This window comes from Schistocerca gregaria, chromosome 5 (genome assembly GCF_023897955.1).
Source record: "Schistocerca gregaria isolate iqSchGreg1 chromosome 5, iqSchGreg1.2, whole genome shotgun sequence".
In the NCBI taxonomy this organism is placed as follows: domain Eukaryota; kingdom Metazoa; phylum Arthropoda; class Insecta; order Orthoptera; family Acrididae; genus Schistocerca; species Schistocerca gregaria.
This window is the reverse complement of record NC_064924.1, coordinates 260,405,572-260,424,087: the sequence shown is the minus strand read 5'-3', so window position 1 is coordinate 260,424,087 and position 18,516 is coordinate 260,405,572. Positions and strand designations below refer to the sequence as shown.

At 42.6% G+C, this 18,516-nt stretch overlaps 1 protein-coding gene across 1 annotated transcript in view; it reads right to left on the bottom strand.

The window, feature by feature from the left end:
- LOC126273459 (uncharacterized) overlaps positions 1 to 18,516 on the bottom strand; it is a 232,339-nt gene that overhangs the window by 157,858 nt on the left and 55,965 nt on the right. The window contains exon 4 of the mRNA XM_049977016.1: positions 2,237 to 3,275. Coding sequence (XP_049832973.1) covers positions 2,237 to 3,275 — 1,039 coding nt within the window. The remainder of the gene's footprint in view (positions 1 to 2,236; positions 3,276 to 18,516) is intronic.

Below are 18,516 nucleotides of genomic sequence, written 5' to 3'. Positions count from 1 at the left end.
TGTCTGCAATCTAATTGTTAAATAATTTAGTTAGATGTGAATGTGTTGAGGTGAACTACTTTAGCCAGAAATTTGCTATTTTATCATTTCCAGGGGCTTTCCAATGGTGCGTAGAATTAATTGCTTGGGTGACTTCATGTTGAAAAATTATCACTTCAGGCATTTGTGGAATCATCTTGTATGAGTCTGTTTCTGCTTGTATCCACCGTGCATGTCTTATGTTGTACCGGATTTGACCATATGTTGCTCCAGAAGTGTTCCATGTCTTATGTTTGGTGGATTGTCTATTTTAATGTGTGTGTTATCTATTGTCTGGTAAAATTTCTTTTGGTTTGTGTTGAATGTTTGGTTTTGTTTCCTTGTATTTTCAGTTTTTTTGTATCTCCTAAGTCGTCTGGCCAATGCTTGTAATTTCTGCTTCTTTTCATCTAATTGCTCTATCGCTTCTTGTTGTGAGATTTTACCTAACCTTTTTTGTTTTTCGTCTGATATTTCATTTCTTATAAATTATGTTAGCTGTCCGATGTCTTTTCTCAGTTTTTCTATTCTGATCTGTAGCCTGTTTCCATGCTGGTTTTGTGGGTTTCTTCTGTGTGTTGGTTTGTTCTGATCTCTGCCTAGTATGTACATATAGTGTAGTGAGTGCTCCTACATAAACCAGTAGTTGTAACTCTTCCATAGATGTATTTTCATTTATTTTGTTGTGTATGATTGTGTTGATAGTTGTTATCGTTGTTTCGACTTGTGGGTTAATTGGTGGTCTATGCAAGAATGGTCTAATGTCTGTATTTGTGTCTTTGTATTCTATATATGTCAACTGAAATTTCCTTCTATGTCTAACATTTGTGTCACTTCATGTTATATTTGTGCTTGTTCTGATTGCTGTCTTAAGATTTCGTTTTCCTCTCATTGTTTAATTGACGTGTTTTGTTCTTTGTTTGTTTGCTCTGGGATCTGAGTCCATTACTGTATTTTCTTCTTCTTCTTCTTCTTCTTCTTCTTCTGATTGCACATTATTTTGTTCCAGTATTTGATGTACTTGTTGTTTTATGTTTTCTAATTCTCACTGGGGTATCCTGTTATTTTTGATTATTACACAAATCTGATCAGCTAGTCGTTCTGTTCAAAATTTTAATTCTGGGTATTTGGTAATAAATGCTGTGTATACTTGTGATCTGTATCCAGTTGTGTTGGTTCCTAAGTTTGTTGCTTGGTAATAACAGAACATGAGGTGTCAGTTAACTGCATCTGACCATCTCATCCTCTGTCTGTTTCCTTCTAGAGTGGTTGCAGGAAGCATGTACTGCGAAACACCTCTATTTGAATTTAAATCATTTTCCGTGCGGCTAGCAGTGTTGTTACCATTGTGGACCGGCATAGGGTTCAAGTGTCGTCCCCGACCATGAGAGCGCTTGTCCAAGGCTTCATTAGTTTTGTCCTGAACCAACTAATCCCACTAAAAGGGGGGTTAGCCCTATTAGTGATTTGTTCTTTTCGTCGCCTTTTACGACTGGCAGAACATACCGAAGGCCTATTCTTTTCCTGAGCCTCCACGGGTATTATTATTATTATTCTTCTTTCTTTTCTCATACGTTATGTCTGCTCAAAAATGGAAAGTGACACAGACCTTGATCAAGTGCGACTTCCTTTTAACTATACGGTATATGTTACATTGCATTTAGGAACTTTCGGGTAATTGAACATGTATCAATAATTACAGATGTCTGTATATATATATATATATATATATATATATATATGGATGTAGTTTTATTGCGTTGATGTACTGGTGGATATTGTGTGGTATGACTCCTGTAGTTTATAGTATAATTGGTATAATGTCAACTTTATCCTGATGCCCCATGTCCTTGACTTCCTCAGCCAGTTGAATGTATTTTTCAATTTTTTCTCCTGTTTTCTTCTGTATATTGGTTGTATTGGGTATGGATATTTCCATTAGTTGTCTTATTTTCTTCTTTTTATTGTTGAGTATGATGTCAGGTTTGTTATGTGGTGTTGTTTTATCTGTATTATTATTATTATTATTATTATTATTATTATTATTATTATTACTAATAGTACTACTACTACCACCACCACCACCACCACCACCACCACCACCACCACCACTAGGGAAGGACTATTTACACAAGTACACATCAAATGTATAAAATTAGGAATCAAGAAATGAAATGGCATATTAAGTGCTATAGGTAACAGTAAATCAAATACATACCTAATTGCTCCCATGATTGCATCCAGTTTCCATGACCAGAGTCTCTTAAACGAAGCACCCATTTGACACCGAAATCTAATATGTTTGTGACCAAAGGAATGGCCGCGTCAAGGTTTTCCAATTTCACATCTATTGACTGTCTCAGCATATGATAAACTAATTTTACATTAAGTCTGTGCAAATTTAAAATGGAATCAACTGTACTCTCTTCTTTCTGAATATTTTCTCCTTCAGAGGGCAACAATTCATATAAAACACCAAGGAGCTTCAAGATCAAATCATAAAATGCACGTTGCACAGGTGAAGTCCATATAGTTTGCCATTCTTGAGCTGACCAATTGGACCAGGCAGTAATCAGCTTTGAAAAGACAAAAGGTATTGAAGATATTGTAAATGCAACTGTGTTTCCAAATCTGCATGAGTGCTTCGAAGCTAACAAATCAATGAATTCTTTCAGTGCTAAATTACTGACACTGGGTATAGGTTGACCTTTAGCTGCTAATTCACAAAGTACTGATATGCATAGTTTTTCATCATGTTCACATTTTGTTAGTTCAGTAAAATTGTTCATTGCATTTATAACATCACTAAAATACAGATAATTCTGCAGCACATCCTTTTTTAAAGCTGTCAGGAACAATTGTATGTATTTTTGTAAAAATGGCATACATGTATATTCTATTTTTGTAAGTTTCACTGCTTCCACTGATATTTTTAAGGAATGTATTAAGAATTCAAGATTCTCTTTAACCGAGTTATTTGCTGCAAACATGTCTGATAACTTGTCAACTTTCAATGCTGTATCTACAAGCACTTGTAGGTACTTGGCGCCACAGCACGATAGCATGTTTATGCACAGCTTTCCTCTGTTCAACATGGTAGCATAGCTTAAGTTTGAGACTGCAGCTTCATTTAAGGTATCTCTTAATATCCAGTATGCAGAATAACAAGTATTCATTAATGCCTCATTACTAGAAATGCTGCTCTTCTTCACCAAAAATATAAATTCTGAAATGCTGAAAGCAGATGCTGTCTCTCCCTAAAAAAAGACACATAATACACCATTAGTAAAAATGCATTCAAAACTTGAAGAAATAGGCACAAAAGTAATTTCAAAACAATTATGCAGCTTAATCATAGAATGTGGGCTTTCACAGCTGGTATTTGTGCTAATACTAATATTTGATTTATGGACATAAGGCTGGGATCCAAAGCATAATTATCTGCCTAACAAGTTGTCTTCCGCTGCTGGAGACATCATCAGAGGCTTTAACTATCACAAAACTGTTACGGTTTGGCTTGCGGAACCTGTTTGAGTTTGTGATAGTCATTAAAAAGCCTCTGATGATCTCTTTGGCAGGGGTAAAATACAGGGAGCGAAAGGCTATTTACAATTTGTACAGAAACCAGATGGCAGTTATAAGAGTCGAGGGACATGAAAGGGAAGCAGTGGTGGGGAAGGGAGTAAGACAGGGTTGTAGCCTATTCCCGATGTTGTTCAATCTGTATATTGAGCAAGCAGTAAAGGAAACAAAAGAAAAATTCGGAGTAGGTATTAAAATCCATGGAGTAGAAATAAAAACTTTGAGGTTCGCCGATGACATCGTAATTCTGTCAGAGACAGCAAAGGACTTAGAAGAGCAGTTGAACGGAATGGATAGTGTCTTGAAAGGAGGACATAAGATGACCATCAACAAAAGCAAAACGAGGATAATGGAATGTAGTCGAATTAAGTCAGGTGATGCTGAGGGAATTAGATTAGGAAATGAGACACTTAAAGTAGTAAAGGAGTTTTGCTATTTGGGGAGCAAAATAACTGATGATGGTCGAAGTAGAGAGGATATAAAATGTAGACTAGCAATGGCAAGGAAAGCGTTTCTGAAGAAGAGAAATTTGTTAACATCAAGTATAGATTTAAGTGTCAGGAAGTCATTTCTGAAAGTATTTGTATGGAGTGTAGCCCCATGTATGGAAGTGAATCATGGACGATAAATAGTTTGGACAAGAAGAGAATAGAAGCTTTCGAAATGTGGTGCTACAGAAGAATGCTGAAGATTAGATGGGTAGATCATATAGCTAATGAGGAAGTATTGAATCGGATTGGGGAGAAGAGAAGTTTGTGGCACAACTTGACCAGAAGAAGGGATCGGTTGGTAGGACATGTTCTGAGGCATCAAGGGATCACCAATTTAGTATTGGAGGGCAGCGTGGAGGGTAAAAATCGTAGAGGGAGACCAAGAGATGACTACACTAAGCAGATTCAGAAGGACGTCGGTTGCAGTACGTACTGGGAGAGGAAGAAGCTTGCACAGGAGAGAGTAGCATGGAGAGCTGCATCAAACCAGTTTCAGGACTGAAGACCACAACAGCAACAACAACGATCTCTTTGGCAGTGGAAGATGAAATGTTAAGCAGAGAATTGTGTGTTGGATCACGGCCTATGCTCATAAATCAGCAGCAATACCTGAAGCATCCTATCGAAAGACTAGTAATAATGTTTAATAACAATGTATTATGAAATAAGATTACAGAAGAAAGATAAAAGAAAGGACACAACATGCTGATGCAGCGTAAAATTATCCCACACAATTTCTTGTGGAATGATAAATCTAAAATGGCACCTTCTTTTGTATGGTAGTAAAGATGGAATTCCTAATTTTTAGGTACATCAAATAAGGTTTTTCACTCTATAAGAGAAGATCTTACTCATGAAATAAGCAACACAGCAAATCTGCTTCTACTGCTGTACGTGTTTTACGAGGGAAAGACGAGGAAAGCACAAGAGTCAAGGTTAATGTCACTGCAATAAAGGCTACTACAGGTAATCATACGGTAAGCAGCATACCGTATTGATAACGCAGGCCAATGATGGAAAAACTTTTTTCCTGAATATACACAATTCTTATGTGTATTTTTGGGTGGAAAATACAAACATGATACTTAAACTGTATCACCCACCATTTATTCACATTTTACAGCTACATTTATTAAATTAAGTGTTTTTTTAAAGAATTTAACAGTTTTTATATAGTTAAAATAATTTTAAAAAGAGGTGTAATAAAAGTATATGATGTTGGTAGCACTGCTGAAAAACATTTGCTGGCAAAAAGAGTCAATTCTATTTTTGTGTTAACAGATGGTGTTTCGTTTACTGTCAAACTAACCTCCATGTGCTCCGTACAATGTCTAATCATGGTTGTCAAAACTCTGCTGACAGTTTTTGTTACATTTGTGGTGAATATGTGGTTAAAAAACACCGAGGAAACATTACAGACTTTGCGAAAAAGGTTTATCTATCATACTTTGGATCTAAACTTGGTGATCAAGATCAATCTTGGGCGCTGCATATGGTATGTTATGTGTGTTGAAGATCTGAGAAAATGGTCCAAAAAGGCGAAAAACGCCTTTAGGTTTGCTGTTCCTATGACATGGAGGGAGCCAAAAAATCATTCCGGTGATTGCTACTTTTGCAGTGTTGATATTACTGGTAATACTTCAAAAAACAAGAAGGTAATAAGCTACCCTAACCTTCCAGCTGCCATCCAACCAGTAAGGCATGGTGTAGATTTGCCGGTTCATGAACCACCAGATGATTTAAATTCAATTATAACAGATGTATTTTCTGATGTACAATCAAATTTACATGAACCAGATGATGATGAATTCCATTGTAATACAGAAAGTCTAGAGCCCAAATTGTTTACTCAGACCGAGCTTAACAATTTGGTTGGGGATCTGGGCTCAATGAAAGAAAAAGCTGAATTGCTTGGCTCTAGATTAAAAGAAAAGAAGAACTGATTGGCAGTTGGAACCAGAATATACATGTACAGAAAGAAAGAGCAGCAATTTTTCAAGTACACTGGAACAAACACAAGAATGTGAATCAGTGAACAATAATTACCTCTGGTGTAAACAGTATGCGAGCACGAGCAAATAGAATTTGGTTTTGTTCAATTTGTATTTTCTAGTGTTCCGCTGCTTGTAGGTTTTTTAGCAAAGGAAGTTCGTGTCCTATCTGCTTTGGCACTATCTTCTCTACTTTTGTTGCTGACATGAGTTGTGTGCACAACTGAGTGGTCTGAAGATAATGTTACGTTTGTATTACAAGAATATAGATGTCATGAGTGATTCTGGGATTTAAGATTTTCACAGCACAAATGCGAAAGAAAAGAAATATACCTGTTAGAAAATAGCCAAAGTAGTCAAACGTCTAACTGGGCATGTGAAGAAAACAAATTCCTTAGATGCTTGCATTAGATGGGAACAGAGCGAATAAAAACAAGATTTTTGCTTCTTTTTATTAAAAAAGAAAAGTACAATACATTTCTTAGAAGTAAATAAGTATTAATATGTAACTATTAGGCTATTAAAATACATGGAAGACATAATCACTCTAACGGCTTGTGATAGGCTGTATGTAATATTTCGCTCCTTCAAGCACTTTGTATATGTTGTTGCAGGCATCATAAACTGTATGAAATACAGCAGTTATTGAAAGTAAACACTAGCCCTTCTTTAGGTTATGTTCATCATTGAGAACCAGTTTTATGATTCCATGTTGCCTTCTAATCCAACATTTGTAATGAAGTTATGTGAAAATGCTAAGGACAGCTGGAGCTTCAGTTCACTGTCACGTCTATCTTACTTCTTGCTCATGTAAAAATTCAGACGTAAATTCTACTTATTTACACTGTTTCACTTACTTAATCAAAAAAGGTGTACTCTCAATGCAAAGCAATCCTCTCTGAATATCAAAGTTTTGCATTGTAGCTCTAACTATTCAGTGTTGTATCTCATGTTCCAAGAAACAATACTGCAACATTCATACACTATGCTTGTTATCTCATGTTTTCTTCTGCTCCCTTAGAGAAAATGCTTCTTCAAATACAAGTAAATAACAGTAAACACCTGAATTGTCCATAAGTGTATTCTCTTCCATTTCCTCTGGTTTGAACCAGACTTAATTACAATAGTCAAACAATGGAAAATCCAGGATGGAATGTAACAATATTGAGAAGGAAAGTCGCTACTCACCATATAGTGGAGATGCTGAGTCACAGATCATCACAACAAAACGACTTCCACAATTAAAGCTTTTGGCCATTGTCCTTTGTCCACAACAGACACAAACATGTGGATGCACATACACACACACACACACACACACACACACACACACACACACACACACACACACACACACACACACACACACACACACACACACACAAACTGTAGTCACAGGCAATTGAAACCACATTGCAAGCAGCAGCACCAGGGCATGAGCCTAGCCACCCATGGTGGTTGTATCTGCAGTGATGAGCAGTCCCTCCTGAAATATACTGAGGGTCTCATTGAAGCCTTGACCCAATCTTGAAAGTAAAAGAAATTTTAAAAAATATCTCCCATGCCTTATCTTTCTAGCCTGCCACCATCTCCCAAAGCCCCACCGTCCGCCCACAGAGCAGCATTCTCCTTGTAACTCAGTACCACCCACTAAACTGCCAGGGTTTCAATTACCTCTCATTATGCCCTGAAGTGAGAAATGTTCTGCCCACTATCCTTCCCACCCATCTCACAATGGTATTTCGCCATCCACCGAACCTACACAATATACTCATACATCTTTACACAACCCCTGCTCCCAATCCTTCACCTCATGGCTCATACCCCTGTTATAGACTATGATGCAAGACATCATGTTTGCATCGGTAGATAACACGCCATTGATGTTAATACCAGGGACACCTGTTGGGCTCTAGTACCCAAAAAGACGTCTGATCTTCGTCCACACTTGAGGAAGGTGATGTATGGCACCCAATGGTCGACACATACCTCTCCCAACACTCCTGTTTCCATTGTTTTATAAGCTGGTGAACGTGGGCACAGAGCTGCTTAAAGGCTATTAGGTGCTCTAAGGAAAGGTGCCGCTTATGTCGCTGTAGAGCTTGTCGATGCTTTTTAATTGCCTCAGGAACTTCCGGCGACCACAAAGAGACTGTCTTCTGCCGGGGGCACCCTAAAGAACGAGGGATCGAGTTTTCCGCCGCACAAATGATCGTTGTAGTGAACTGCTCAACAACACCATTGATGGCACAATGTGGGGGGAGATTCAGCGGTGACAGCATAGTTTGCCTTGTTTAAAGCCCATCTGGGCAGACATCCGTGGGCATGACTCCAGGAGAGTGACATGATGATGGGGAAGTGGTCATTACCACATAGGTGCTCCAGTGGATAGATGGCAGAAGGCCAGGACTGCAAAACCAAGATATGAATGGCCAAACATGTGCAATGTGCCACACTGAAATGTGTGGGGGCACCTGTATTTAAGAGCCAGAGATTGAGTTGTGACAGGACATTTTCAACCTCCCTACCTCCACCAGCAAGCATGGTGCCACCCACAAGGGGTTGTGTGTGTTAAAATCTCGCAAAAGTATGAAAGGAGGTTTAGGGAGCTCATCAATCAGTGCAGCCAATATGTTCAGGGACAGGGTTGGTTGGTTAGTTTGTAGAGGTTGAAGGGACCAAACTAAAAAGGCCATCGCTCCCTTTTTCCACAATCATGGAACACCCACAAGGAACAGAAACAGGAAACGGAGATGACAAGGGATGACACAAAACAAGAAAGACATAAACAAAGACCAGAAAAGAGGAATTAAAAATATAAAGAGTGTTACAGTGGCTGGCCGACCATGGAAACAAAAAAACGAAAAGCCAACCACCAAGAGACACACTACAAAGCCCAATCTAAAACCTTAGGCCCAAGGCCAGACTCAACACAAAAGAAAGAGACTAACCCTCAGATCGAGCAATAAAAGCCCCCTGCATGAATAAAACTCAAAACTAAGTGTTCCATGGGAGCGTCATCTGATAAAAGTGCAGGGAGCGTATCAGGAAGCACAAATGTCTGCCCGAGCGCAGTTAAAAGCACAGTCCAACAAAATGTGACCACTGTCAAAGCGGAACTACAGCGACAGAGAGGTGAGTCATCGCGGCTCAATAAATAACCATGCACCATCCAGGTGTGGCCAATGCGCAGCTGGCAGAGTACAACAGAGTCCTTATGAAAGGACAGCAAGGAGGAGCGTCACACGCCGGTAGTCTCTTTGACGATCCAAAGTTTGCTGAGTGAAGGCAGGTGCGCCATTCATCACCCCAGGTACCAAGGACCTTCTGCCGAAAAAATGAACGGAGATCACACTCCAAAAGGCCAACCTCTAAAGCCGGTGCACCGACAGCCTGTTTGGCCAGCATGTCAACACGTTCATTACCCGGTATGCCGACATGACCTGGGGTCCACAAAAAAACTGCGGAGCGGCCGCAACGGCCAAGAGAATGGATGGACTCCTTGATAGTGATCATCGGACAAGAGCAAGAGAAACACTGGTCAATAACTCAAACTGCTGAGGGAGTCACGACATAACGAAGGACTCACCTGAGCAGGAACGGATATACTCTAGGGCGCAAGAGATGGCAACCAGCTCAGCAACGAAAACACTGCAGCCAGCTGCCAATGAGCGTTTTTCAGAATGATCGCCATGAGTAAGAGCATGACCAACTCGACCAGCAACCATCGAACCGTCAGTATAGACCTCATCAGAACCATGAAATGCGGCGAGGATGGAAAGAAAGTGGCGGCAGAGGGCCTCAGGTAGGTCTGAGTCCTTCAGGCCCTGTGCCAAATACAGCCAAAGGCAGGGTATACATATACTGGCTGGAAAAGGGGTGGAGAGGGAAAAATCAAGCACAAAGAGAAGAGCCTGGACGCAAACCACGATCGTACACACTGACCGGGGCCACCGTTCTGGAAGATTGACAACCAAGTTGCGGAACAGGAGATAGTAATTTGGATGCCCGGGTAAGCTACAAACACGTGCAGCATACGAGGCCAGTCGTCGTTGGCACTGGAGCCACAATGGAGGTACACCAGCCTCCACAAGTAGGCTTTTTACAGGGCTTGTGCGGAAAGCTCCAGTTGCAAGTCTGATTCTGCGGTGAAGCATAGGGTCAAGCAACCTCAACGTAGAAGGCAATGTCGAACTTTAAGCCAGGCTCCCAAAATCGAGATGGGACTGAATCAATGCCTGATACAGTGTTAGAAGGGTAGACCTATCGGCACCCCAGCTGGTGTGACTCAAGAAACAAAGAGCGTTAAGATGCCGCCAGCACATTTGTTTAAGCAGCCGAATATGAGGGAGCCAAGTCAACTGGATCTCAAAAAGCAAGCCCAAAAACTGACGAGTTCCACCACGGCAAGAGGTTTGCCGTCAAGATAAAGCTGTGGCTCAGGGTGAACAGTGCGACGCCAGCAGATATGCATGGTGCAGGTCTTGGCAGCAGAGAACTGCAAGCCATGCGTGACGGCCCAAGACTGCGCCCTGTAGCCGCCGTCCAGCATTCGCAATGCCAGTAGAGATATAATACTGGCAAAAAGTAATCAGAACACAAAGCAGCCAATACAGACGTGCCCACAGCTGCAGCTAGCCTATTGATAGCAACTAAAAAGAAGCAGACACTCAAGACACAGCTTTGCCAGACACCATTCTCCTGAACTTGGGAGGAACTATGGGAGGAACCATGGGAGGAACCAACTTGCACATGGAAGGAACAAAGCAACAGAAAATTTTGAATAAAAATCAGGAGTGGGCCCCTAAGATGCCACCCACAAAGCATGGTGAGGATGTGATGTCGCCACATCGTATCTTAATCCTTCCACATGCCAAAAAGGACGGCAAACAGATGTTGACGATAGCCAAATGCCGCGCAGACGGCAGAGTCCAAGCAGAACAGATTATCAGTGGCAGAGTGGCCCTTACAGAACTCACCCTGGGACGGAGCCAGAAGGAACCGAGACTCAAGTAGCCAACTCAACATCCGGCTGACCACGCGTTCAAGCAACTTGCACATAACGTCGGTGAGGCTAAGAGGGCAGTAGCTGTCCACCTCCAGGGGGTTCTTGCCAGGCTTCATCAATGGGATGATAATGCTTTCCCGCCATTGAGAGGGGAACTCACCCTCAAGCCAGAAACAGTTGAAAAGGTTGAGAAGGTATCGCTGGCAGTCCACCGAGAGGTGTTTGAGCATCTGATAGTGGATGCGATCCGACCCGGGAGCCATATCAGGTCAAGCGGCTAGGGCACTGTGGAATTCCGACTCACTGAATGGAGTATTGTATGATTTGGGGTGGCGCGTATGGAATGAAAGGCTCCGACCTTCCAAAGGCTCCTACCTTCCAAACGCTCTTTCAGGGAGCGCAAGGCCAGTGAGTAATTTGTAGAAACGAAATTCTGAGCATGCTGCTCTGTTAAGAGTTCTGCAATCATGTCTGAATCAGTATAGTCTACTCCAATCAGGGAAAGCCCAGTTACGCCGATGGGTGTCCGATACCCATAGTGTCACCTAATCTTGCACCAAACCAGTGATGGAGAGGTACAGGTGCCAATGGTGGAGACATACCATTTCCAGCACTCCTGCTTCCGTCAGCAAATAAGGCGTCGGAGCCGTTTAAAGGTATTGAGGTGTTCCAATGATGAGTGCCACTTACGATGCTGGAGGACTTGTCTGCGATATCTAATCACTTCAGTGATCTCCGTTGACCATCAAGTCACAGTCCTCCGCCGAGAGGACCCGGAAGAACAGGAATCGCAGATTCTGCGACAGATAAAATGCCGGCGGTGATTGTATGAACCACCACATCAACAATGCCATGAGAAAGAGGCTCAAGAGTGGCAATGGAGGCGAACAAGTCCCAGTCAGCCATATTCAAAGCCCATCTGGGGAGGCGCCCAGGTGAGTGACACTGGGGCAGTGACAGAAATATTGGAAAGTGGTACCTAACACACAAGTTGTCATGCAAATTATATTGCACAAATGGTAGAAGGCCAGGAATGCAGACTGAAAGGTTGATGGGTGAGTATATGCCATGCACCTCACTGAAATGTGTAGAGGCACCATCATTTAGAAGAGCAAAGTTGAGCTGTGCCAACATTTGCTCAACGACAGTGCCTCGGCCTGTTGCCACCAATCCACCCTACAAAGGGTTATTGGCGTTAAAGTCACCCAACAACAAAAAAGGTAGCAGCAATTGGGCTATCAGCCCAACCAATACATGCTGCGGGACATCACAATCCTGTGGAAGACAGAATGCAGACAGTAACAGCCTGAGATGTCCACACCCAAACAGTGACAGCCTATAAAGGTGTTTGAAGAGGGACACAATCGCTGTAAAGAGAGTTAAGAACATAGAGACAGGCTCCACCAGATAACCTCTCATAAGTTGCCCGATTCTTATAGCAACCCTGATAGCCACAGAGAGCAGGGGTTCACATCGCCAAAAACAAAGTTTCCTGGAGATCAGGAGAAAGGGTGAAGGCTGAGAAGTTGACGGAGCTCAGCAAGGTCATGGAAAAAACCGCTGCAATTCCACTTGAGTGTAACGCCAGAAATGCATATCATCCTATTTACATCTATTGTACTATAATTTTTTTCCTTATTTTTTACCTGAATATATATACACAGGGTGTTACAAAAGGGTACGGCCAAAGTTTCAGGAAACATTCCTCACACACACAGAAAGAAAATATGGTATGTGGACATGTGCCCGGAAACGCTTACTTTCCATGTTGGAGCTCATTTTATTACTTCTCTTCAAATAATATTAATCATGAAATGGAAACGCAAAGCAACAGAACGTACTAGCGTGACTTCAAACACTTTGTTACAGGAAATGTTCAAAATGTCCTCCGTTAGCGAGGATACATGCATCCACCCTCCGTCGCATGGAATCCCTGATGCTCTGATGCAGCCCTGGAGAAAGGCGTATTGTATCACAGCCATCCACAATATGAGCACGAAGAGTCTCTACATTTGGTACCAGCGTTGCATAGACAAGAGCTTTCAAATGCCCCCATAAAAGAAAGTCAAGGGGGTTGAGGTCAGGAGAGCGTGGAGGCCATGGAATTGGTCCGCCTCTACCAATCCATCGGTCACCGAATCTGTTGTTGAGAAGCGTGCAAACACTTTGACTGAAATGTGCAGGAGCTCCATTGTGCATGAACCACATGTTGTGTCGTACTTGTAAAGGTACATGTTCTAGCAGCACAGGTAGAGTATCCTGTGTCAAATCATGATAACGTGCTCCGCTGAGCGTAGGTGGAAGAACATGGGGCCCAATCAAGACATCATCAACAACACCTGCCCAAACGTTCACAGAAAATCTGTTGACGACGTAGTTGCACAATTGTGTGTGGATTCTCGTCAGCCAACACATGTTGATTGCGAAAATTTACAATTTGATCACGTTGGAATGAAACTTCATCCATAAAGAGAACATCTGCACTGAAATGAGGATTGACATTGTTGGATGAACCATTTCCAGAAGTGTACCTGTGGAGGCCAATCAGCTGCTGGTAGTGTCTGCACATGCTGTACATGGTACGGAAACAACTGGTTCTCCCGTAGCACTCTCCATACAGTGACGTAATAAACGTTACCTTGTACAGCAGCAACTTCTCGGACGCTGACATTAGGGTTATCGTCAACTGCACTGCCTCGTCCATTGCAGGTGTCCTCGTTGTTCTAGGTCTTCCCCAGTCACTAGTCATACGCTGGAATGTTCCATGCTCCCTAAGACGCCGATCAGTTGCTTAGAAAGTCTTTCTGTCGGGACATCTTCGTTCTGGAAATCTGTCTCGATACAAACGTACCGCGCCATGGCTATTGCCCAGTGCTAATCCATACATCAAATGGGCATCTGCCAACTACGCATTTGTAAACATTGCACCGACTGCAAAACCACGTTCGTGATGAACGCTAACCTGTTGATGCTATGTACTGATGTGCTTGATGTTAGTACTGTAGAGCAATGAGTCACATTTCAACACAAGCACCGAAGTCAACATTACCTTCCTTCAACTGGGCCAACTGGCAGTGAATCGAGGAAGTACAGTAATACTGATGAAACTAAAATGAGCTCTAACATGGAAATTAAGCATTTCCGGACACATGTCCACATAACATCTTTTCTTTATTTGTTATTTGTGTGTGAGGAATGTTCCCTGAAAGTTTGGCCGTACCTTTTTGTAACACCCTACTTCCACATGGGAAAAATATATTAAAAACAAAGATTCCAAGACTTACCAAGCGGGAAAGCGCCGGTAGACAGGCACAATAAAATAACACACAAACACACACACAAAATTACGAGCTTTCGCAACTGGCGGTTGCTTCGTCAGGAAAGAGGGAAGGAGAAGGAGAAGGAAAGATGAAAGATGGAAGGATGTGGGTTGCTTCGTCAGGAAAGAGGGAAGGAGAAGGAAAGATGAAAGATGGAAGGATGTGGGTTTTGATCTTTCCTTCTCCTTCCCTCTTTCCTGACGAAGCAACTGCCGGTTGCGAAAGCTCGTAGTTTTGTGTGTGTGTTATTTTATTGTGCCTGTCTACCGGCGCTTTCCCGCTTGGTAAGTCTTGGAATCTTTGTTTCTAATATATTTTTCTCATGTGGAAGTTTCTTTCTATTTTATTTACATCATTAATTTAAACCCAACAATTACATTTGTTATTGTCTCTGTTGCATTTCGAAATCTTTTCTATCATCTTACTTTCTCTTTTTGTTTGTACAAGTAGTTTCACTTTGTATTCATCTTCCCTTTTTCCATAATCTACCATACATTTTATCCTGCCTAATTATACTCAATAATACATAATTTACTTCCAAACCATAACCTAAAAACTTAACACTTTCAACATTACCGCTGCTATAAAATCTGCTGTTCCAAGTTTACAAACATTTCGTGTAAACTCGTGAATACTATTTCACAGCTTCAGTTCCTTTAAACAACCATCTCAGCTATTTCCAACAACCTTTGTTTTATTTCCATTCCCGTTTTTCCCACATAACCGATCATTTTTTAGCAGCTCCCCACAGGTTTGAACGTATATATATATATATATATTCACTTTAACTTCATGTTACCCTTTCCACCTTCTAACACCATGTCAACCTCACGACATCCCTACAATGACCCCATTAAATTTCATTTACATTCCCTCCACAAACATGCCTTCACCCTAGCCAGATTACGCTCCCATATTTTATTTACTCAGGCTTGTCTGACATTTGGCTTTACCCCCAAAGGCCTCACACTGAAAGTTCCCATCTCTGGCTGCAATCCTTCTTTCCATCAGTCCTTATACCAGTTCCAAACAGCACAATCCATAGCCCTCACCCGCCTAATCCTTCACCTATACATCGACTCGGCCAATGAACACACCCGTCAACTCCTATCCCAAATCAAATTCCTCGATATTTCCTCTCCCACATCCACACCAGCTGTTCATAGCATCCTCCTACAGACCAACCGCAAATTAGAACAGCATGCCACCCTCCACCTCAAAAAACTATCCAATCTCCTGGTTTCCCACCTCCGGAAAGGCAACTCACTCACCCTCCACAACCTTTCCAACAAACCTCAACCTCCTCTCATTGCACACAGACCCAGTCTCTCCCATCTACTCAATCTCCCACTTCCAGCTCCACTTCTCCCAACACCTCAAAATTCTAGTCAACACAATCTGGAACCACAACACCCCAATTCAGTAATTACCCTTTCCTCCAAACCTCTCTCCCAGTCCGAAACCTCTGTCCTATCCAAAGGCCTCACCTTCAGCCCCACTCCCAGATTCAACCAAACTGCCCTTGTCAAAGATTTACTGTCCTACACTCTTAGTCTCTGCTGGAAATATCACTTTGCCATGAAGAAAAATAATTCTGATCCCACTCCTAATGATCCAACTCCCCAAGACACTGTCCAAATTGAACCCTGCCTGGAACAGTTCCGTCCTCCATCACAGCGGGACTCACCTCCTCTTCCTCAAAATCACCCTCTCCAAACCTTCCAGGAATTTCTCACTTCCAGCCTTGCCTCTCAATCTTTCTTGAAAAACCTTAATCCTACTCCCAACATCACCACAGCCAAATCCCAGGCTGTCAGTGATCTGAAAGCTGACCGATCCATCATCATTCTTCTGGCTGACAAGGGTTCCATGACCGTAGTACTTGATCGTCGGGAGTATGTGGCTGAGGGACTGCGTCAGCTTTCAGACAACTCTACATACAGAGTTTGCCAAGGTAATCCCATTCCTGATGTCCAGATGGAGCTTCAAGGAATCCTCAGAACCTTAGGCCCCCTACAAAACCTTTCACCTGACTCCATCAAACTCCTGAACCCGCCGACACCTCGCACTCCTACCTTCTACCTACTTCCTAAAATTCACAAACTCAAACATCCCGGCCGCCCCATTGTAGCTGGTTACTAAGCCCCCACAGAACGTATCTCTGCCTACGTAGATCAACACCTTCAACCCATTATATGCAGTCTCCCATCCTTCATCAAAGACACCAACCGCTTTCTCGAACGCCTGGAATCCTTACACAGTCTGTTACCCCCGGAGATCATCCTTGTAACCATTGATGCCACTTCCCTATACACACATCCAAGGCCTCGCTGCCATGGAGCACTTCCTTTCACGCCGATCACCTGCCACCCTACCTAAAACCTTTTTCCTCATCACCTTAGCCAGCTTCATCCTGACCCACAACTTCTTCACTTTTGAAGGCCAGACATACCAACAATTAAAGGGAACAGCCATGGGTACCAGGATGGCCCCCTCGTATGCCAACCTATTTATGGGTCGCTTAGAGGAAGCCTTCTTGGTTACCCAAGCCTGCCAACCCAAAGTTTGGTACAGATTTATTGATGACATCTTCATGATCTGGACTCACAATGAAGAACAACTCCAGAATTTCCTCTCCAACCTCAACTCCTTTGGTTCCATCAGATTCACCTGGTCCTACTCCAAATCCCATGCCACTTTCCTTGACGTTGACCTCCAGCTGTCCAATGGCCAGCTTCACACATCCGTCCACATCAAACCCACCAACAAGCAACAGTACCTCCATTATGACAACTGCCACCCTTTCCATATCAAACGGTCCCTTCCCTATAGCCTAGGCCTTCGGGGCAAACGAATCTGCTCCAGTCCTGAATCCCTGAACCATTACACCAAAAACAGCTTTCGCATCCCACAACTACCCTCCCGACATGGTACAGAAGCAAATAACCAGAGCCACTTCCTCATCCCCTCAAACCGAGAACCTCTCACGGAAGAACCCCAAAAGTGCCCCACTTGTGACAGGATACTTCCCAGGACTGGATCAGACTCTGAATGTGGCTCTCCAACAGGGATACGACTTCCTAAAATCCTGCCCCAAAATGAGATCCATCCTTCATGAAATCCTCCCCACTCCACCAGGAGTGTCTTTCCACCGTCCACCTAACCTTCGTAACCTCTTGGTTCATCCCTATGAAATCCCCAAACCACCTTCCCTACCCTCTGGCTCCCTACGCATGAATGGACACAGGCAGACTGTTTGTTGGTAATGAGGATCACCCTGAAGCTAAACATGCCTTGGTGCACGGCCAGCACATCTTGGCACAGTGTTACACCGTCCAGGTTATCTGGATACTTCCCACGAACACCAATCTATCCAAACTGCGGAGATGGGAACTTGCCCTTCAATATATCGGCTCTTCTCGTTATCCACCAGGCCTCAATCTCCGCTAATTTCAATTTGCCGCCACTCATACCTCACCTGTCATTCAACATCATCTTTGCCTCTGCACTTCCAACTCAACTGACATCTCTGCCCAAACTCTTTGCCTTTAAATATGTCTGCTTGAGTGTGTGTGTGTGTGTGTGTGTGTGTGTGTGTGTGTGTGTGTGTGTGTGTGTTGGAGGCAAGGGTACTATCGCCTGAGGCGATTGGTCCCTCATGTGTGCTGGTAGGGTTACTTATTTGGGGTCACTATTTATTTATAAATAGGGGCACCATTTTTGATTCTTTAGAGGTCCCTTTGGGCACTGATTTGGTCCTTTAGGGCCTCGTTAGTGGTCTTGAATTGGTCATGGCCTATTTCATTTATACTTCAGTCTTTACATTATCTATCCTAACATTCTTGATGTGTCTATGCTACTTTTTGTTCCTGTTTTGCGAGTTCTAACCTAGTTCATCTTGATGTTTCTATCCTAAGTACTATTTACACTTGTCTTTCGTTTTTACCCTATGTACTAACTCTATTTGCTTGGTATTTCTAACCTATTAAATACCTATACTTTCTTGATGTTTCTAGTCTATATCTTAACTACAGTTGCTTGGTGTTTCTACCTATGAACTAGCTACACTTTCTTGATGTTTCCACCTAGATCGCGGCCGGCACTCT